Raw genomic sequence first — 23,859 nt, 5'->3', positions numbered from 1 at the left:
CACAAATCAACAGAATGCCAAATCAACCGTATGCACAAATCAACAGAATGAAACAAATCAACAGAATGCACAAATCAACAGAATGTCCAAATCAACAGAATACACAAATCAACAGAATGCCAAATCAACAGTATGCACAAATCAACAGAATGAAACAAATCAACAGTATGCCAAATCAACAGAATGAAACAAATCAACAGAATGCCAAATCAACAGTATGTCCAAATCAACAGGATGTCCAAATCATCAGAATGCACAAATCAACAGAATGTCCAAATCAACAGAATGTCCAAAACAACAGAATGCACAAATCAACAGTATGTCCAAATCAACAGAATGCCAAATCAACAGTATGCACTAATCAACAGAATGCACAAATCAACAGTATGCTCAAATCAACAGAATGCACAAATCAACAGTATGCACAAATCAACAGAATGCACAAATCAACAGTATGCCCTAATAAACAGAATGCACAAATCAACAGTATGCACAAATCAACAGAATGCACAAATCAACAAAATGCACAAATCAACAGAATGCACAAATCAACCGTATGCACAAATCAACAGAATGCACAAATCAACAGTATGCACAAATCAACGGAATGCACAAATCAACATTATGCACAAATCAACAGTATGCCCTAATAAACAGCATGCACAAATCAACAGTATGCACAAATCAACAGTATGCACAAATCAACAATATGCACAAATCAACAGAATGCATGCAGAATGCAAAATCAACAGAATGCACAAATCAACCGTATGCACAAATCAACAGAATGCACAAATCAACAGTATGCACAAATCAACAGAATGCACAAATCAACATTATGCACAAATCAACAGTATGCCCTAATAAACAGCATGCACAAATCAACAGTATGCACAAATCAACAGTATGCACAAATCAACAATATGCAAAATGAATGCACAAATCAACAGAATGCAAAATCAACAGTATGCACAAATCAACAGAATGCACAAATCAACAGTATGCACAAATCAACAGAATGCAAAATCAACATTATGCACAAATCAACAGTATGCCCTAATAAACAGAATGCACAAATCAACAGTATGCCAAATCAACAGAATGAAACAAATCAACAGAATGCAAATCAACAGTATGCCAAATCAACAGGATGTCAAATCAGAATGCACAAATCAACAGAATGTCCAAATCAACAGTATGCACAAATCAACAGAATGCCAAATCAACAGTATGCACAAATCAACAGAATACACAAATCAACAGTATGCACAAATCAACAGAATGCACAAATCAACAGTATGCACAAATCAACAGAATGCACAAATCAACAGAATGCACAAATAAACAGAATGCAAATCAACAGAATGCACAAATCAACATTATGCACAAATCAACAGTATGCCCAATAAACAGCATGCACAAATCAACAGTATGCACAAATCAACAGTATGCACAAATCAACAATATGCACAAATCAACAGAATGCACAAATCAACAGAATGCACAAATCAACAGTATGCACAAATCAACAATGCAAATCAACAGAATGCACAAATCAACAGTATGCACAAATCAACAGAATGCACAAATCAACAGTATGCACAAATCAACAGAATGCACAAATCAACAGAATGCACAAATCAACAGAATGCACAAATCAACTGTATGCACAAATCAACAGAATGCACAAATCAACAGTATGCACAAATCAACGGAATGCACAAATCAACATTATGCAAAATCAACAGTATGCCCTAATAAACAAATCAACAGTATGCACAAATCAACAGTATGCACAAATCAACAATATGCACAAATCAACAGAATGCACAAATCAACAGTATGCAAAATCAACAGAATGCACAAATCAACAGTATGCACAAATCAACAGAATGCACAAATCAACATTATGCACAAATCAACAGTATGCCCTAATAAACAGAATGCACAAATCAACAGTATGCACAAATCAACAGAATGAAACAAATCAACAAATCAAATCAACAGTATGTCCAAATCAACAGGATGTCAAATCAGAATGCACAAATCAACAGAATATCCAAATCAACAGTATGCACAAATCAACAGAATGTCCAAATCAACAGAATGTCCAAAACAACAGAATGCACAAATCAACAGTATGTCCAAATCAACAGAATGCACAAATCAACAGTATGTCCAAATCAACAGAATGCCAAATCAACAGTATGCACAAATCAACAGAATGCACAAATCAACTGTATGCACAAATCAACAGAATGCACAAATCAACAGTATGCACAAATCAACGGAATGCACAAATCAACATTATGCACAAATCAACAGTATGCCCTAATAAACAGCATGCACAAATCAACAGTATGCAAAATCAACAGTATGCACAAATCAACAATATGCAAATCAACAGAATGCACAAATCAACAGTATGCACAAATCAACAGAATGCACAAATCAACAGTATGCACAAATCAACAGAATGCACAAATCAACATTATGCACAAATCAACAGTATGCCCTAATAAACAGAATGCACAAATCAACAGTATGCCAAATCAACAGAATGAAACAAATCAACAGAATGCCAAATCAACAGTATGTCCAAATCAACAGGATGTCCAAATCATCAGAATGCACAAATCAACAGAATGTCCAAATCAACAGTATGCACAAATCAACAGAATGCCAAATCAACAGTATGCATCAACAGAATACACAAATCAACAGAAAATCAACAGAATGCACAAATCAACAGTATGCACAAATCAACAGAATGCACAAATCAACAGAATGCACAAATAAACAGAATGCACAAATCAACAGAATGCACAAATCAACATTATGCACAAATCAACAGTATGCCCTAATAAACAGCATGCACAAATCAACAGTATGCCAAATCAACAACAGAATGCACAAATCAACAGAATGCATCAACAGCACAAATCAACAGTATGCATGAATGCACAAATCAACAGTATGCACAAATCAACAGAATGCCCTAATAAACAGAATGCACAAATCAACAGTATGCACAAATCAACAGAATGCACAAATCAACAGAATGCACAAATCAACAGAATGCACAAATCAACTGTATGCACAAATCAACAGAATGCACAAATCAACAGTATGCACAAATCAACGGAATGCACAAATCAACATTATGCACAAATCAACAGTATGCCCTAATAAACAAAAATCAACAGTATGCACAAATCAACAGTATGCACAAATCAACAAATGCACAAATCAACAGAATGCATGCTCAAACAAATCAACAGAATGCACAAATCAACAATGCATCAACAGAATGCACAAATCAACATTATGCACAAATCAACAGTATGCCCTAATAAACAGAATGCACAAATCAACAGTATGCCAAATCAACAGAATGAAACAAATGAATGCCAAATCAAATCAACAGGATGTCCAAATCATCAGAATGCACAAATCAACAGAATATCCAAATCAACAGTATGCACAAATCAACAGAATGTCCAAATCAACAGAATGTCCAAAACAACAGAATGCACAAATCAACAGTATGTCCAAATCAACAGAATGCACAAATCAACAGTATGTCCAAATCAACAGAATGCCAAATCAACAGTATGCACAAATCAACAGAATACACAAATCAACAGTATGCTCAAATGAATGCACAAATCAACAGTATGCATCAACAGAATGCACAAATCAACAGTATGCCCTAATAAACAGCATGCACAAATCAACAGTATGCACAAATCAACAGAATGCACAAATCAACAGAATGCACAAATCAACAGAATGCACAAATCAACCGTATGCACAAATCAACAGAATGCACAAATCAACAGTATGCACAAATCAACAATGCACAAATGCACAAATCAACAGTATGCATCAACAGTATGCACAAATCAACAATATGCACAAATCAACAGAATGCACAAATCAACAGAATGCACAAATCAACAGTATGCACAAATCAACAGAATGCACAAATCAACAGTATGCACAAATCAACAGAATGCACAAATCAACATTATGCACAAATCAACAGTATCAATAAACAGAATGCACAAATCAACAGTATGCACAAATCAACAGAATGCACAAATCAACAGCATGCACAAATCAACAGTATGCACAAATCAACAGAATGCACAAATCAACAGAATGCACAAATCAACAGAATGCCAAATCAACAGAATGCACAAATCAACAGCATACACAAACAACAGAATGCCAAATCAACAGAATGCCAAATCAACAGAATATCAACAGCATGCACAAATCAACAGTATGCACAAATCAACAATATGCACAAATCAACAGAATGCACAAATCAACAGTATGCACAAATCAACAGAATGCACAAATCAACAGTATGCCCTAATAAACAGAATGCACAAATCAACAGAATGCACAAATCAACAGAATGCACAAATCAACAGTATGCACAAATCAACAGAATGCACAATTCAACAGTATGCACAAATCAACGGAATGCACAAATCAACATTATGCACAAATCAACAGTATGCCCTAATAAACAGCATGCACAAATCAACAGTATGCACAAATCAACAGTATGCACAAATCAACAATATGCACAAATCAACAGAATGCACAAATCAACAGAATGCACAAATCAACAGTATGCACAAATCAACAGAATGCACAAATCAACAGTATGCACAAATCAACAGAATGCACAAATCAACATTATGCACAAATCAACAGTATGCCCTAATAAACAGAATGCACAAATCAACAGTATGCCAAATCAACAGAATGAAACAAATCAACAGAATGCCAAATCAACAGTATGTCCAAATCAACAGGATGTCCAAATCATCAGAATGCACAAATCAACAGAATGTCCAAATCAACAGTATGCACAAATCAACAGAATGCCAAATCAACAGTATGCACAAATCAACAGAATACACAAATCAACAGTATGCTCAAATCAACAGAATGCACAAATCAACAGTATGCACAAATCAACAGAATGCACAAATCAACAGAATGCACAAATAAACAGAATGCACAAATCAACAGTATGCACAAATCAACGGAATGCACAAATCAACATTATGCACAAATCAACAGTATGCCCTAATAAACAGCATGCACAAATCAACAGTATGCACAAATCAACAGTATGCACAAATCAACAATATGCACAAATCAACAGAATGCACAAATCAACAGAATGCACAAATCAACAGTATGCACAAATCAACATTATGCACAAATCAACAGTATGCCCTAATAAACAGAATGCACAAATCAACAGTATGCACAAATCAACAGAATGCACAAATCAACAGAATGCACAAATCAACAGAATGCACAAATCAACTGTATGCACAAATCAACAGAATGCACAAATCAACAGTATGCACAAATCAACGGAATGCACAAATCAACATTATGCACAAATCAACAGTATGCCCTAATAAACAGCATGCACAAATCAACAGTATGCACAAATCAACAGGATGTCCAAATCATCAGAATGCACAAATCAACAGAATATCCAAATCAACAGTATGCACAAATCAACAGAATGTCCAAATCAACAGAATGTCCAAAACAACAGAATGCACAAATCAACAGTATGTCCAAATCAACAGAATGCACAAATCAACAGTATGTCCAAATCAACAGAATGCCAAATCAACAGTATGCACAAATCAACAGAATACACAAATCAACAGTATGCTCAAATCAACAGAATGCACAAATCAACAGTATGCACAAATCAACAGAATGCACAAATCAACAGTATGCCCTAATAAACAGCATGCACAAATCAACAGTATGCACAAATCAACAGAATGCACAAATCAACAGAATGCACAAATCAACAGAATGCACAAATCAACCGTATGCACAAATCAACAGAATGCACAAATCAACAGTATGCACAAATCAACGGAATGCACAAATCAACAGGATGTCCAAATCATCAGAATGCACAAATCAACAGAATATCCAAATCAACAGTATGCACAAATCAACAGAATGTCCAAATCAACAGAATGTCCAAAACAACAGAATGCACAAATCAACAGTATGTCCAAATCAACAGAATGCACAAATCAACAGTATGTCCAAATCAACAGAATGCCAAATCAACAGTATGCACAAATCAACAGAATACACAAATCAACAGTATGCTCAAATCAACAGAATGCACAAATCAACAGTATGCACAAATCAACAGAATGCACAAATCAACAGTATGCCCTAATAAACAGCATGCACAAATCAACAGTATGCACAAATCAACAGAATGCACAAATCAACAGAATGCACAAATCAACAGAATGCACAAATCAACCGTATGCACAAATCAACAGAATGCACAAATCAACAGTATGCACAAATCAACGGAATGCACAAATCAACATTATGCACAAATCAACAGTATGCACAAATCAACAGTATGCACAAATCAATAATATGCACAAATCAACAGAATGCACAAATCAACAGAATGCACAAATCAACAGTATGCACAAATCAACAGAATGCACAAATCAACAGTATGCACAAATCAACAGAATGCACAAATCAACATTATGCACAAATCAACAGTATGCCCTAATAAACAGAATGCACAAATCAACAGTATGCACAAATCAACAGAATGCACAAATCAACAGCATGCACAAATCAACAGTATGCACAAATCAACAATATGCACAAATCAACAGAATGCACAAATCAACAGAATGCCAAATCAACAGAATGCACAAATCAACAGCATACACAAACAACAGAATGCCAAATCAACAGAATGCCAAATCAACAGAATGCACAAATCAACAGCATGCACAAATCAACAGTATGCACAAATCAACAATATGCACAAATCAACAGAATGCACAAATCAACAGTATGCACAAATCAACAGAATGCACAAATCAACAGTATGCCCTAATAAACAGAATGCACAAATCAACAGAATGCACAAATCAACAGAATGCACAAATCAACAGAATGCACAAATCAACCGTATGCACAAATCAACAGAATGCACAAATCAACAGTATGCACAAATCAACGGAATGCACAAATCAACATTATGCACAAATCAACAGTATGCCCTAATAAACAGCATGCACAAATCAACAGTATGCACAAATCAACAGTATGCACAAATCAACAATATGCACAAATCAACAGAATGCACAAATCAACAGAATGCACAAATCAACAGTATGCACAAATCAACAGAATGCACAAATCAACAGTATGCACAAATCAACAGAATGCACAAATCAACATTATGCACAAATCAACAGTATGCCCTAATAAACAGAATGCACAAATCAACAGTATGCCAAATCAACAGAATGAAACAAATCAACAGAATGCCAAATCAACAGTATGTCCAAATCAACAGGATGTCCAAATCATCAGAATGCACAAATCAACAGAATGTCCAAATCAACAGTATGCACAAATCAACAGAATGCCAAATCAACAGTATGCACAAATCAACAGAATACACAAATCAACAGTATGCTCAAATCAACAGAATGCACAAATCAACAGTATGCACAAATCAACAGAATGCACAAATCAACAGAATGCACAAATAAACAGAATGCACAAATCAACAGTATGCACAAATCAACGGAATGCACAAATCAACATTATGCACAAATCAACAGTATGCCCTAATAAACAGCATGCCCAAATCAACAGTATGCACAAATCAACAGTATGCACAAATCAACAATATGCACAAATCAACAGAATGCACAAATCAACAGAATGCACAAATCAACAGTATGCACAAATCAACATTATGCACAAATCAACAGTATGCCCTAATAAACAGAATGCACAAATCAACAGTATGCACAAATCAACAGAATGCACAAATCAACAGAATGCACAAATCAACAGAATGCACAAATCAACTGTATGCACAAATCAACAGAATGCACAAATCAACAGTATGCACAAATCAACGGAATGCACAAATCAACATTATGCACAAATCAACAGTATGCCCTAATAAACAGCATGCACAAATCAACAGTATGCACAAATCAACAGTATGCACAAATCAACAATATGCACAAATCAACAGAATGCACAAATCAACAGTATGCACAAATCAACTGTATGCACAAATCAACAGAATGCACAAATCAACAGTATGCACAAATCAACGGAATGCACAAATCAACATTATGCACAAATCAACAGTATGCCCTAATAAACAGCATGCACAAATCAACAGTATGCACAAATCAACAGTATGCACAAATCAACAATATGCACAAATCAACAGAATGCACAAATCAACAGTATGCACAAATCAACAGAATGCACAAATCAACAGTATGCACAAATCAACAGAATGCACAAATCAACATTATGCACAAATCAACAGTATGCCCTAATAAACAGAATGCACAAATCAACAGTATGCCAAATCAACAGAATGAAACAAATCAACAGAATGCCAAATCAACAGTATGTCCAAATCAACAGGATGTCCAAATCATCAGAATGCACAAATCAACAGAATATCCAAATCAACAGTATGCACAAATCAACAGAATGTCCAAATCAACAGAATGTCCAAAACAACAGAATGCACAAATCAACAGTATGTCCAAATCAACAGAATGCACAAATCAACAGTATGTCCAAATCAACAGAATGCCAAATCAACAGTATGCACAAATCAACAGAATACACAAATCAACAGTATGCTCAAATCAACAGAATGCACAAATCAACAGTATGCACAAATCAACAGAATGCACAAATCAACAGTATGCCCTAATAAACAGCATGCACAAATCAACAGTATGCACAAATCAACAGAATGCACAAATCAACAGAATGCACAAATCAACAGAATGCACAAATCAACCGTATGCACAAATCAACAGAATGCACAAATCAACAGTATGCACAAATCAACGGAATGCACAAATCAACATTATGCACAAATCAACAGTATGCACAAATCAACAGTATGCACAAATCAACAATATGCACAAATCAACAGAATGCACAAATCAACAGAATGCACAAATCAACAGTATGCACAAATCAACAGAATGCACAAATCAACAGTATGCACAAATCAACAGAATGCACAAATCAACATTATGCACAAATCAACAGTATGCCCTAATAAACAGAATGCACAAATCAACAGTATGCACAAATCAACAGAATGCACAAATCAACAGCATGCACAAATCAACAGTATGCACAAATCAACAATATGCACAAATCAACAGAATGCACAAATCAACAGAATGCCAAATCAACAGAATGCACAAATCAACAGCATACACAAACAACAGAATGCCAAATCAACAGAATGCCAAATCAACAGAATGCACAAATCAACAGCATGCACAAATCAACAGTATGCACAAATCAACAATATGCACAAATCAACAGAATGCACAAATCAACAGAATGCCAAATCAACAGAATGCACAAATCAACAGCATACACAAACAACAGAATGCCAAATCAACAGAATGCCAAATCAACAGAATGCCAAATCAACAGAATGCACAAATCAACAGTGCCAAATCAACCCCATTATTAACAAGTCAATTCTAGAATCTGTACCTGCAGGATTGGTCTTGTACATGTGGGAGGGGTTGGAGGGATCGGAGAGACCCACAGCGTTCAGGGCCAGGACTCTGAAGGAGTAGTGAACGTAAGGGGACAGTTCGAGGTGGGCCGTGGTCTTGCTGCCCGGGACATGCGTCAGGTTGTGCCAGTGGCCATGATCGTGGAGAGAGTCTGTGTACTGGATCACAAATTCTGAGGGGGAAGGAAGTGGAAAAATGGTGAATGATTGCAGGGAATGTATTATCTAACTTCAGTCTTGGTATAGTTGACACAAGCCTATATCTCCCTGATATACTGTACACCGAACAACATTACCCTGGAAAATCCTGACACTATCAGAAACCCATCAAATTCACCATTAAATACATGTGATATGGGTAGTGCTGAACAAACATAATTAGCAAGTACTCTGAGTAGTGCTAACATCATTAAAAACAGTGAGATTGACTAAACCTAATAGCACTGTGGCAGTAGTCTCAAGATAATAATGATACAGCCATTAGATAGTGTTCTGGGAATAGCAGTCTGTCATTAGCACTACACGCACGCACGCACGCACGCACGCACGCACGCACGCACGCACGCACACACACACACACACACACACACACACACACACACACACACACAGAGAGGTAAAGCAGGTGCGTACTGTGAATAGGGCTTTTGTGTTCGTCTCCAGGTATCCAGGTGAGCTGGACACTCCTGGGTTTCATGTCGGTCAACTCCAGGTCAGTAGGAGGGTCTGGTTGTTCTGGAGAACACAGGACATTTAGCTCAGTGTAATAGACAGCTACTTTACAGTGACTCCCAGCACGACAACATTATTCGTTCATGCCATGCCACGTATGGAACCACAGACAGATAAAAAAATAAGTATGGAACACAGCAAGAGAAGGCCCTTTTTATTGCCACAAGAAAGCTTTAGACAGATGAGCTGGATGGAAATGAAACACTTCACCCCACTCTGCAGCAGGGACAGCGACACCAATTAGTGTGACAAACATATCTGTGGATTATAGAGATACTTCAGCATTTAGGCAATGAAGCCCTTTATCTACTGTACTTCTCCAAAGTCGGATGAACTCGTAGATACCATTTTTTTATGCCTTTGTGTGCAGTTTGAAGGAAGTTTGCGAAGTAGTGTTTGCGCAATTGCTAACAAGCGTTAGCACATTGACTGGAAATCTATGGTAACTGCTAGCATGCTAGTAGATACCATAGTCTTCCAGTCTTTGCACTAATGCCAGTTAGCATTGGCTCGCAAAAGTATCTCTAACTTCCTTCATACTGGACACAGAGACATAAAAATGGTATCCATGAGTTCATCTCACTCTGGGGAAGTAGAAAAATGGCATTATTGCCAAAATCTTCAACTATCCCTTTAAAGGCACTAGTAATTACTCCACACTCACAGACTCCGTTTTAATGAGCTGCATTGCTGATGTATTCTTTCAACAACACATGCTAAACAAAATAACAAAAGCACATTTAGGGATTTTTTTTAAATCGTCAAAATGCTTTTAAAATAAAGAATGAATGATATAAGAAAATGGTGAAATCAATAAGCCCTTTAAAAACTGTGGTTAAATTAAAACAACTGTCTGTTGCTCCGTCCGTCCGTTCGTCCGTCCGGATGCTGGTGATGTCACACACAAACACTGTGAATGATCACATCTGCGAGCAGCGCAGCATGCTTGACTATGCAGACACATAATCAACACACACACGAATACGAACACGAACACACACACAAGCTCATGAGACTGGGAGCAGAGATGAGCATTTGTGTTTACTGCAGGTTTACCATAGATGACAGCTGGAGTAGGAGCTGCCTCTGCCAGGTAGGAGAACAGGTGGGAGTGAGGTAGGGGTTAAGTAGTTAGTGATTAGAGACAACAACAGGACACCCTCTCTCTTACTTGGCGTTATTTCACATAATAGAATAGAGTAACTTAATTTTTCCCAACAAAACTAACAGAAACAACATTGTTACTGTCGTGTGATTTGAGGGATCATGAGCATGTTTCTGGTATGTAAGTTTACGAGAGAGAGTTACAGATGTAGGACCTTAATTTGATCAGCCTCGTGATTTACATAAATTCACTGAAAACCTGTCCTAACACACAGTTATATTAACAGTATTCCACTTTTCATGTAGCCTAATTTTGACCAGCTAATAGGCTAACCACCGATCAAGCAACATCACGGATTAAACGTTCAAACCGTCAATAAGATGGTTTTTAAGAAGAAAATTAAGATCCCACATCTGTACATACCGACGACAGTGAGCTCAGCACTGGCAGAGTCATGGTCCAGAGTAGTATTCATTATGCAGGTGTACGTTCCCGCGTCGTTCTCTGTCACATCTGTTATGGTCAAGCTGTCAGAGTCCACCAGAAATCTGGGAAGACAAAGCCAAAAATTGAAAAAAAATGGTCCGATCCTTAAGAGGTTTTAAAGGGTCCTCTTGTGTAAGTGTATAACTCTTTCATTTGTGTTGAATTGTGTGTTTATGTATGCACTCTGGAAGCCCTGATGGACTAATGAATAAACTAAATTGAACTAAACATGAGTAGAATATACAAAAGCAGGACGTACTACTGCGGATATAATGTGCTCTATGTCGAAACATGAGTGTTTGAGTACCAGCACGTACCTCTCGTCGTCGGGCAACTCTCCGTTGTCTTTCAGCCAGATCATGATGGGGATGAGGGTGGGATCGTGTTTTACTTTACACTCAAACACCACGTTCATGTTTCTCTGGGCCACCTTGTATTTCGGCTGCTTCAGGATACGAGTTGGCTCTGGGGGGGTGGGGGGGGGGGTTACATCAGAAACAACACAATACAATATCCTGCTCCGTTGTTTACCTCAGTGAGACTAATCTAAGTGGTGTTCAGGGCCATCAGTTTTCCCTGGTTAGATCATATGGTCAGGAAAAAGTATGGACCCTATGTTTCCTATATGGTAAACCTTCAGAAAAACACATCCAGTAGAGAGAGAGAGAGAGAGAGGGAGAGAGAGAGAGAGAGAGAGAGAGAGAGAGAGAGAGAACACTGCCCACAAAATGAGGTGGAAACCGAGCTGCACTTCCTAACCTCCTGTCCAATGTATGACCATATTAGAGACACATATTTCCCTCAGATTACACAGATCCACAAAGATTTCGAAAACAATACCGATTTTTATAAACTCCCATATCTATTGGGTGAAATACCACAGTGTGCCATCACAACAGCAATATTTGTGACCTGTTGCCACAAGAAAAGGGCAACCAATGAAGAACAAACACCATTGTAAATACAACCCATATTTATGCTTATTTATTTTCCCTTTTGTACATTAACCATTTGTACATCGTTACAACACTGTATATATATATAATATGACATTTGTAATGTCTTTATCCTTTTGAAACTTCTGTATATTAAATGTTTACTGTTTATTTTTATTGTTTATTTCACTTTGTATATTACTAACCTCACTTGCTTTGGCAATGTTAACATATGTTTCCCATGCCAATAAAGCCCCTTGAATTGAATTGAATTGAGAGAGAGAATAGTGTGGTATCTCACCTTTGACCTCCAGATAGACATGGTTCTCAGCGATGCCCAGAGTGTTCCTGGCCACACAGATATACTTCCCACTGTTGAGGGCCTGGACCACATATATCTCCAGAGTCCCGTTTTCATGCAGCAAGTAGGGGTCCCCTTCCAGGGTGCTGGACTGGCTGTCCTTAAACCTGACAGGGAATAGTGGAACCATAGGTTCTGAACTTTTAACCTGGGATTGGGGTCAGATTTTTTAACACACACATACCATGCAGTTCTGTTGCACATACTAAAACATTTGTTTCCGAAAGTTAAAACCCTGTTTCTTAACAATGCTACAGCACTGTGTTACAGCACTGTGTTGCAGCACTGTGTTGCAGCAGTGTGTTACAGCAGTGTGTTGCAGCACTGTGTTGCAGCACTGTGTTGCAGCACTGTGTTACAGTTCTGTGTTGCAGCACTGTGTTGCAGCACTGTGCTACAGCACTGTGTTGCAGAACTGTGTTACAGCACTGTGTTGCAGCACTGTGCTACAGCACTGTGTTGCAGCACTGTGTTACAGCACTGTGTTACAGCACTGTGTTACAGCACTGTGTTGCAGCACTGTGTTGCAGCTCTGTGTTGCAGCACTGTGTTACAGCACTGTGTTACAGCACTGTGTTGCAGCACTGTGTTGCAGCACTGTGTTGCAGCACTGTGTTACAGCACTGTGTTACAGCACTGTGTTGCAGCACTGTGTTGCAGCACTGTGTTGCAGCACTGTGTTACACACCCATTGCTGCCAATACTGTGGCGCGACCTATCTTTTTAGTACCCATAAATGCATGTAGAGTATACCAAAAAGTTCAAAGGTCATGAATTTACCATGTGATTTTGGGGATGGGCGAGCCGAAGGAGGAACAGTCCAGCAAGGCGTGGTTGTTTCGGATCACCTGGTAGACCTGGTTAGCTGGAGTCAATACTCTGGGTGTTTCAGCTATAAACAGACACAACATTGTGTTTGCAAGTTCAATGCACTTCAGTGACAGAAAAGCTGAGTTTCAAGCTTTAACTTCAAACTTCTGAGTTCTAAGTTTGAGTGAGGAGTTGACTCACAGAGAACGTTGACGAAGGCATTGGACAGCAGATATCCATATTCATTGGATGCGTTGCACTGGTAGACTGCACTGGATCCAGTTTGGACTTCCTCGAAGATGATGGTGTCGCCCTCCACCTTCCTATTGGAGTCCTCAGGTGAATCTAGCGAGGCATCAAAACACGTGTCAAAAGTTTCACCACAAACATAGAAAATGTTTAACTTGAACATTGTATGTGTGTCTAAACCTCACAATGGCAGAAGCAATGACTTAATCCCAAATAGACTGTGGTGTCTGTGCACTGTATGAACACAGACAGACAGACAGACAGACAGACAGACAGACAGACAGACAGACAGACAGACAGACAGACAGACAGACAGACAGACAGACAGACAGACAGACAGACAGACAGACAGACAGACAGACAGACAGACAGACAGACAGACAGACAGACAGACAGACAGACAGACAGACAGACACTCAATCAATCAATACAGAGTACTCACTCTCTATGGGGATGCCATTCATGGCCCAGTTGATGGTGGGTTTGGGAGTACCACTGGCCCTACAGATCAATTGACCCTTCTCTCTAGGGGCCAGCACCAGGTTCCTGGGGGTAGTGATCCAGTACGGTGCCGCTGGGAGGGGAGGACCACATGAACACAAGGCAAGCAGACGGTTGGTTAAAGGTAGAATATAGAAGTTCAGTTGATGTTCACCTCACATGAATGGTGGCTGTATGGTTGGATCATTTTTTTGCTGTATAATTTGCATCAGAATACAAGGTTAAACAACGGAAAAGTAAAAAGGAATGTGACGGGAGAGAAAAAGGGTCAGAAAGGTGACAATCCTGAAAGGCAGGAAAGCGGTTAATGACAGAACACTCTGCTCCGGATACCACCATTTAGAAATAAATAAGGGAGATTCAAAGAGAGGATAAAAGCCCTGGAGGCAACCGGACGTTCCAGACCCCTTTCAGCCCCGCTCCTCACAGTGTTGTGGTGTTATTGAATGGGTAGGACAGTGACCGTGTTGTGGTGTTATTGAATGGGTAGGACAGTGACAGTGTTGTGGTGTTATTGAATGGGTAGGACAGTGACCGTGTTGTGGTGTTATTGAATGGGTAGGACAGTGACAGTGTTGTGGTGTTATTGAATGAGTAGGACAGTGACAGTGTTGTGGTGTTATTGAATGGGTAGGACAGTGACAGTGTTGTGGTGTTATTGAATGGGTAGGACAGTGACCGTGTTGTGGTGTTATTGAATGGGTAGGACAGTGACAGTGTTGTGGTGTTATTGAATGAGTAGGACAGTGACAGTGTTGTGGTGTTATTGAATGGGTAGGACAGTGACAGTGTTGTGGTGTTATTGAATGGGTAGGACAGTGACAGTGTTGTGGTGTTATTGAATGAGTAGGACAGTGACCATGTTGTGGTGTTATTGAATGGGTAGGACAGTGACAGTGTTGTGGTGTTATTGAATGAGTAGGACAGTGACAGTGTTGTGGTGTTATTGAATGGGTAGGACAGTGACAGTGTTGTGGTGTTATTGAATGGGTAGGACAGTGACAGTGTTGTGGTGTTGTTGAATGAGTGTTGTGGTGTTATATTGAGGGTAGGACAGTGACAGTGTTGTGGTGTTATTGAATGGGTAGGACAGTGACAGTGTTGTGGTGTTATTGAATGGGTAGGACAGTGACAGTGTTGTGGTGTTATTGAATGGGTAGGACAGTGACAGTGTTGTGGTGTTATTGAATGAGTAGGACAGTGACAGTGTTGTGGTGTTATTGAATGAGTAGGACAGTGACAGTGTTGTGGTGTTATTGAATGAGTAGGACAGTGACAGTGTTGTGGTGTTATTGAATGAGTAGGACAGTGACAGTGTTGTGGTGTTATTGAATGAGTAGGACAGTGACAGTGTTGTGGTGTTATTGAATGGGTAGGACAGTGACAGTGTTGTGGTGTTATTGAACGGGTAGGACAGTGACAGTGTTGTGGTGTTATTGAACGAGTAGGACAGTGACAGTGTTTTGGTGTTATTGAATGGGTAGGACAGTGACAGTGTTGTGGTGTTATTGAATGAGTAGGACAGTGACAGTGTTGTGGTGTTATTGAATAGGTAGGACAGTGACAGTGTTGTGGTGTTATTGAATGAGTAGGACAGTGACAGTGTTGTGGTGTTATTGAATGGGTAGGACAGTGACAGTGTTGTGGTGTTATTGAATGGGTGGGACAGTGACAGTGTTGCGGTGTTATTGAATGAGTAGGACAGTGACCGTGTTGTGGTGTTATTGAATGGGTAGGACAGTGACAGTGTTGCGGTGTTATTGAATGGGTAGGACAGTGACAGTGTTGTGGTGTTATTGAATGGGTAGGACAGTGACAGTGTTGTGGTGTTATTGAATGGGTAGGACAGTGACAGTGTTGTGGTGTTATTGAATGGGTAGGACAGTGACAGTGGTGTGGTGTTATTGAATGAGTAGGACAGTGACAGTGTTGTGGTGTTATTGAATGGGTAGGACAGTGACAGTGTTGTGGTGTTATTGAATGAGTAGGACAGTGACAGTGTTGTGGTGTTATTGAATGGGTAGGACAGTGACAGTGTTGTGGTGTTATTGAATGAGTAGGACAGTGACAGTGTTGTGGTGTTATTGAATGGGTAGGACAGTGACAGTGTTGTGGTGTTATTGAATGAGTAGGACAGTGACAGTGTTGTGGTGTTATTGAATGGGTAGGACAGTGACAGTGTTGTGGTGTTATTGAATGAGTAGTACAGTGACAGTGTTGTGGTGTTATTGAATGGGTAGGACAGTGACAGTGTTGTGGTGTTATTGAATGGGTAGGACAGTGACCGTGTTGTGGTGTTATTGAATGGGTAGGACAGTGACAGTGTTGTGGTGTTATTGAATGGGTAGGACAGTGACAGGCAGACAGGAAAGGAAGGAGGAGTCCACATCAGAAGGGCGGGTGCAGAATCTGGACCCATGCAGACCCTGCTATAGGCTACATGTGTGCTAGAGTTATCGGAACTAACTGCTAGGTCACATGACATACCTTTGACGGTGACACGGATGGTGTGGTGTATGGAGGCCAAGCGGTTGTGGGCAGTGCAGCGGTACTCGCCAGCGTCGGCATCGGATACGTTCACGATACGCAGTATCTTCTGGAAGGTCACGATGGAGGTACGCTTGTCAGGGAACTCCCCGCTCAGCTTACTCCACGAGACCTCTGGAGTGGGACTGGATAGGGAATAGGGAGAGAAGAGGGAGAGAGAGAGAGAGAGAACAGTGTGAAGACATACGTTTCTAGTGAACTTATTTAGGTCTACCGTACACAACACATAATACATGTACAACACAACACTAAGTACTTACAGTCCCTCAGTGATGCACTCCAACTCCAGGACCTGTCCTCTCAGCACCATCTTGGAGCTGCTGGAGCCAGAAGGGATGAGGAAAGTGGGTTTCCTCTCCTCCACGGAGCCGTCTGCAGTCATAACAACATGGAGGGGTCAGAGACACAGCTAGTCACAGCAAGACTACTGCTGTTCTGTCCATTTTATTCCTGTTTTGTTTTTTTACCAAGGTCAGTGCTGTACCACTGTGAAGGTACAGGTCAGGTTGTACCACTGTGAAGGTACAGGTCAGGCTGTACCACTGTGAAGCTCCAGGTCAGGTTGTACCACTGTGAAGGTACAGGTCAGGTTGTACCACTGTGAAGGTACAGGCCAGTGCTGTACCACTGTGAAGGTACAGGTCAGTGCTGTACCACTGTGAAGGTACAGGTCAGTGCTGTACCACTGTGAAGGTACAGGTCAGTGCTGTACCACTGTGAAGGTACAGGTCAGTGCTGTACCATTGTGAAGGTACAGGTCAGTGCTGTACCACTGTGAAGGTACAGGTCAGGGCTGTACCATTGTGAAGGTACAGGTCAGTGCTGTACCATTGTGAAGGTACAGGTCAGTGCTGTACCACTGTGAAGGTACAGGTCAGGGCTGTACCATTGTGAAGGTACAGGTCAGTGGTGTACCACTGTGAAGGTACAGGTCAGTGCTGTACCACTGTGAAGGTACAGGTCAGGGCTGTACCATTGTGAAGGTACAGGTCAGTGCTGTACCACTGTGAAGGTACAGGTCAGTGCTGTACCACTGTGAAGGTACAGGTCAGTGCTGTACCACTGTGAAGGTACAGGTCAGTGCTGTACCACTGTGAAGGTACAGGTCAGTGCTGTACCACTGTGAAGGTACAGGTCAGTACTGTACCACTGTGAAGGTACAGGTCAGGTTGTACCACTGTGAAGGTACAGGACAGTACTGTATCACTGTGAAGGTACAGGTCAGTGCTGTACCACTGTGAAGGTACAGGTCAGTGCTGTACCACTGTGAAGGTACAGGTCAGTACTGTACCACTGTGAAGGTACAGGTCAGGTTGTACCACTGTGAAGGTACAGGACAGTACTGTATCACTGTGAAGGTACAGGTCAGTGCTGTACCACTGTGAAGGTACAGGTCAGGTTGTACCACTGTGAAGGTACAGGTCAGTGCTGTACCACTGTGAAGGTACAGGTCAGTACTGTACCACTGTGAAGGTACAGGTCAGGTTGTACCACTGTGAAGGTACAGGTCAGTGCTGTACCACTGTGAAGGTACAGGTCAGTGCTGTACCACTGTGAAGGTACAGGTCAGTGCTGTACCACTGTGAAGGTACAGGTCAGTACTGTACCACTGTGAAGGTACAGGTCAGGTTGTACCACTGTGAAGGTACAGGACAGTACTGTATCACTGTGAAGGTACAGGTCAGTGCTGTACCACTGTGAAGGTACAGGTCAGGGCTCACATACTCAAACACAGCAGTTGACTTTTTTAAAAGGTGATTTGTGTTTGAGTTGATAGTGAAGAGTAAGAGTAAGGGAAATTGCCTTTAAAAGTCTAGCGCAGTGTACAGGTCGTAAATGTGTTGGAATGAATCCCTGCCTTCATCTCTTACTGTAAAGGGGTTCTTCGGTCGAGCGGTAGGACTGTACTAAGAGGCGGTGGATATCTACAACATCTTGTTTTCCTGTACAGTTATACCAGATACTAAACTACTTTCCAGTTCAAGGTGAGGATAAGGATAACCGTCTCCAAATAATCCCATTTGGATATGATACTATGATATTAAGAGTTCAACAAATGGTGCTTGTGATGATGGCAATGATCATACAGAAAGAGAGATACATCGTTTCTGTCAGATCAGCCTGTCTGTAGCCTCATCTGTTGTACGGCTGACTGCGTGCCTGCGTGACATGTAGCTTCAGGGTACTCCACAGACAGACGCATAGGAAGTAATGCTTTTGCAAACAATGAGAAAGGAACTGATAGGAAATGAAAGATGTCAGAGAGAGTGGAGAGGTTTTAAGTGGATTGGGAGGAAAGAATTCGGTTGGCTGGGTGAAGAGAATAGATTAACAGACTGGAGTGGTAGTGGTTGGAACATTCACAGTTTGCAAGGCTGTCAATCTGCTTTGCTCTAATGAAATATATGACTATAAAAGAGAGAAAGCTTTCCAAAAGTAGCCTACTGAATGTAATACAGACAGACCTACTGCATGTAATAGAGACAGACCTACTGCATTTAATACAGACATACCTACTGCATGTAATACAGACAGACCTACTGCATGTAATACAGACAGACCTACTGCATTTAATACAGACATACCTACTGCATGTAATACAGACAGACCTACTGCATGTAATACAGACCTACTGCATTTAATACAGACATACCTACTGCATTTAATACAGACAGACCTACTGCATGTAATACAGACATACCTACTGCATTTAATATAGACAGGCCTACTGAATGTAATACAGACATACTGAATGTAATACAGACAGACCTACTGAATGTAATACAGACCTACTGAATGTAATATAGACAGACCTACTGAATGTAATACAGACCTACTGAATGTAATACAGACAGACCTACTGAATGTAATACAGACATACCTACTGAATGTAATACAGACATACCTACTGAATGTAATACAGACAGACCTACTGAATGTAATACAGACCTACTGAATGTAATACAGACCTACTGAATGTAATACAGACCTACTGAATGTAATACAGACCTACTGAATTTAATACAGACAGACCTACTGAATGTAATACAGACAGACCTACTGAATGTAATACAGACAGACCTACTGAATGTAATACACACTTACTGAATGTAATACAGACCTACTGAATGTAATACAGACAGACCTACTGAATGTAATACAGACCTACTGAATGTAATACAGACCTACTGAATGTAATACAGACAGACCTACTTAATGTAATACAAATAGACCTACTGAATGTAATACAGACAGACCTACTGAATGTAATATAGACAGACCTACTGAATGTAATACAGACCTGCTGAATGTAATACAGACCTACTGAATGTAATACAGACAGTCCTAATGAATGTAATACAGACCTACTGAATGTAATACAGACAGACCTACTGAATGTAATACAGACAGACCTACTGAATGTAATACAGACATACCTACTGAATGTAATACAGACAGACCTAATTAATGTAATACAGACCTACTGAATGTAATACAGACCTACTGATTGTAATACTGACCTACTGAATGTAATACAGACCTACTGAATGTAATACAGACCTACTGAATGTAATACTGACCTACTGAATGTAATACAGACAGACCTACTGAATGTAATACAGACCTACTGAATATAATAGATGTAATAGATGTAATTTGTCCATTTGAATTGACAAAATATGAGCAAGGCAAAGGAGGAACCATCATGCAATGGTTAATTTTAGTCATTTGAAATTATGTTAATAAATAGTTGCTGTAGAAAAGACAGTCTTTCACAAAAATGTGTTCATTGGTCAAGTTATGGTGGGAAGTTGGGTTAGGTTAAGGTTTAGGGGGTTAATGCTAGTGCTTGATTTCTAGTATTGGTTTACTACTAAAGATGAGGACAATCACAAGGGTAAGTTTAAGGTTTAGAGGTCGATGTTAGTGGTTGGTTTCTATTGGTTGACGAACTATGGGAGGGTAGAGCCACTAGGGGTTGCCAAAACTCACCACTAAAAAAATCAGTTTCATTGAATAAAGCAGCAACAGTCTCATTGACTGCATCCACTGTAACACAACAGAAAATAATCAAACATGCCACATGTTAAAGTCAATAAAGTGATTGGACAAATAAACATGAATGGTTGAATACAGAAATCAAACTGTGTGAACTGAAGAAAATGCTGAATGATGATCCTAGATATACTCTAGATAAAGAATAGATGGTCAAATCGTGTTTGTCAATCTGTATCGTCTAGATCTAGACGATCAGTCAGTGGTAACTGGACTATATGAGAAAGCCTTTTGTTGTTGAGAGAGGCTTTTCATGATCACTACTAGACTACTACTGGTGACGCCGAGGTTAGGATCACTGACAGGAAACTCCTATACAAACTGGCACACACATTCAATGCTGAGCATGCACACACACACACACACACACACACACACACACACACACACACACACACACACCACACACACACACACACACACACACACACACACACACACACACACACACACACACACACACACACACACACAATCACATTCACACACACACACACACACACACACACACACACCATACACACACACACACACACACACACATGCACTTACGGTTGAGCACTAAGAGGGTGATGGGTTGTTTCTGCTGGATGGTCTGAGTGTGAGGGAAACGGGCGTAACAGATGTAGTCATTCCTCGAGTCCTCCTTCAGAACGTTGGAGAAGTACAAGTCTCCATTCAACGCCTGGAACACACGGCTGCTCTGAGGCAGTCTCTGGAAGTCTGGGGGAGGAGAGAAGTCAACACGAGGAGAGAAGTCAACACGAGGAGAGAAGTCAACACGAGGAGAGAAGTCAACACGAGGAGAGAAGTCAACACCAGCAGGCCACGCTACTGAGGCTTCATTTTATGAGGAATATTTTGACTCATAATTTGTAAGCAATGAAACCAAACAGACAGACTACTCAAAATGACAGACTACCCAAGACATGACCATTCAGAAACATGTGTGGGCAGGACATCTTACCCATTAGGTTCTCATATAATCCAGCTAAAATGTCTGTAAACAAACAGGTATCTACAGGTATCTATGTATCTACAGTAAACTACAGCACAACAGACAGTGGACTTTAAAGGCCAGACTTACTAACGTCCATCCAGAAGATGATAGGAGGGGGCAGGCCAGCAGGGGGCCGGCAATGTAGCACTAGAGCCTCGCCCTCCTGAACTCTGATTGGCTCGTTCCTCTCCTTTGACCACAAGGGGGACCCTGAAATACAAATAAGGAAAACATGATATACCAGTATGTGGTTTCTACATTTACCTAACGTCACCAAGAAGACTGAGAGAACAAAAGGAATGAGATGTAGCTACATGGAAGGAATGAGTTCTAGCTACATGAAAGGAATGAGTTTTAGCTACATGGAAGGAATGAGTTCTAGCTACATGGAAGGAATGAGTTCTAGCTACATGGAAGGAATGAGTTCTAGCTACATGGAATGAATGAGTTCTAGCTACATGGAAGGAATGAGTTCTAGCTACATGGAAGGAATGAGTTCTAGCAACATGAAAGGATTGTTGTAGCTGCATGGAAGGAATGAGTTCTAGCTACATTGAAGGAATGAGTTCTAGCTACATGGAAGGAATGAGTTCTAGCTACATGGAAGGAATGAGTTCTAGCAACATGAAAGGAATGAGTTCTAGCTACATGAAAGGATTGTTGTAGATGCATGAAAGAAATGAGTTCTAGCTACATGAAAGGAATGAGTTCTAGCTACATGGAATGAATGAGTTCTAGCTACATGGAAGGAATGAGTTCTAGCATGGAAGGAAATGAGTTCTAGCAATGGAAACAATGAAAGGAAGGAATTTCTAGCTACATGGAAGGAATTAGTTCTAGCTACATAGAAGGAATGAGTTCTAGCTACATGGAAACAATGAGTTTCTAGCTACATGGAAGGAATTAGTTCTAGCTACATGGGAATGAGTTCTAATGGAAGGAATGAGTTCTAGCTACATGGAAGGAAGGAATGAGTTCTAGCTACATGGAAGGAATGAGTTCTAGCTACATGGAAGGAATGAGTTCTAGCTATGGAAGGAATGAGTTCTAGCTACATGGAAGGAATGAGTTCTAGCTGGAAGGAATGATGGGAAGGAATGAGTTCTAGCTACATGGAAGGAATGAGTTCTAGCTACATGGAAGGAATGAGTTCTAGCTACATGGAAGGAATGAGTTCTAGCTACATGGAAGGAATGAGTTCTAGCTACATGGAAGGAATGAGTTCTAGCTACATGGAAGGAATTAGTTCTAGCTACATGGAAGGAATGAGTTCTAGCTACATGGAAGGAATGAGTTCTGAGCTGGAAGGAATGAGTTCTACATGGAAGGAATGAGTTCTAGCTACATGGAAGGAATGAGTTCTAGAAAGGATTGTTGTAGATGCATGAAAGAAATGAGTTCTAGCTACATGAAACAATGAGTTCTAGCTACATG

General features: G+C 40.1%; 1 protein-coding gene across 8 annotated transcripts in view; it reads right to left on the bottom strand.

Moving 5' to 3' along the window:
* The window catches only part of LOC115123238 (neuronal cell adhesion molecule-like), a 183,702-nt gene that overhangs the window by 22,255 nt on the left and 137,588 nt on the right, over window positions 1-23,859 (bottom strand). For 4 of the 8 annotated variants that reach the window (XM_065022341.1, XM_065022334.1, XM_065022336.1 and 1 more), the window contains 14 exons: window positions 22,513-22,635; window positions 21,978-22,148; window positions 21,363-21,419; window positions 17,630-17,741; window positions 17,310-17,494; window positions 14,764-14,895; window positions 14,274-14,417; window positions 14,043-14,154; window positions 13,203-13,369; window positions 12,284-12,431; window positions 11,904-12,028; window positions 11,432-11,461; window positions 10,277-10,378; window positions 9,619-9,816 (listed from right to left, as the gene is read on the bottom strand). In XM_065022341.1, the coding sequence (XP_064878413.1) occupies window positions 9,619-9,816; window positions 10,277-10,378; window positions 11,432-11,461; window positions 11,904-12,028; window positions 12,284-12,431; window positions 13,203-13,369; window positions 14,043-14,154; window positions 14,274-14,417; window positions 14,764-14,895; window positions 17,310-17,494; window positions 17,630-17,741; window positions 21,363-21,419; window positions 21,978-22,148; window positions 22,513-22,635 (1,806 nt within the window). The remainder of the gene's footprint in view (window positions 1-9,618; window positions 9,817-10,276; window positions 10,379-11,431; window positions 11,462-11,903; window positions 12,029-12,283; window positions 12,432-13,202; window positions 13,370-14,042; window positions 14,155-14,273; window positions 14,418-14,763; window positions 14,896-17,309; window positions 17,495-17,629; window positions 17,742-21,362; window positions 21,420-21,977; window positions 22,149-22,512; window positions 22,636-23,859) is intronic. The other 4 variants (XM_065022337.1, XM_065022338.1, XM_065022339.1 and 1 more) reach the window with 2 other exon arrangements.

The sequence above is a fragment of the Oncorhynchus nerka genome, linkage group LG9a (genome assembly GCF_034236695.1).
Source record: "Oncorhynchus nerka isolate Pitt River linkage group LG9a, Oner_Uvic_2.0, whole genome shotgun sequence".
Lineage (NCBI taxonomy): Eukaryota > Metazoa > Chordata > Actinopteri > Salmoniformes > Salmonidae > Oncorhynchus > Oncorhynchus nerka.
The sequence above is the reverse complement of the archived record's forward strand: the minus strand, read 5'-3'. Positions and strand labels throughout refer to the sequence as shown.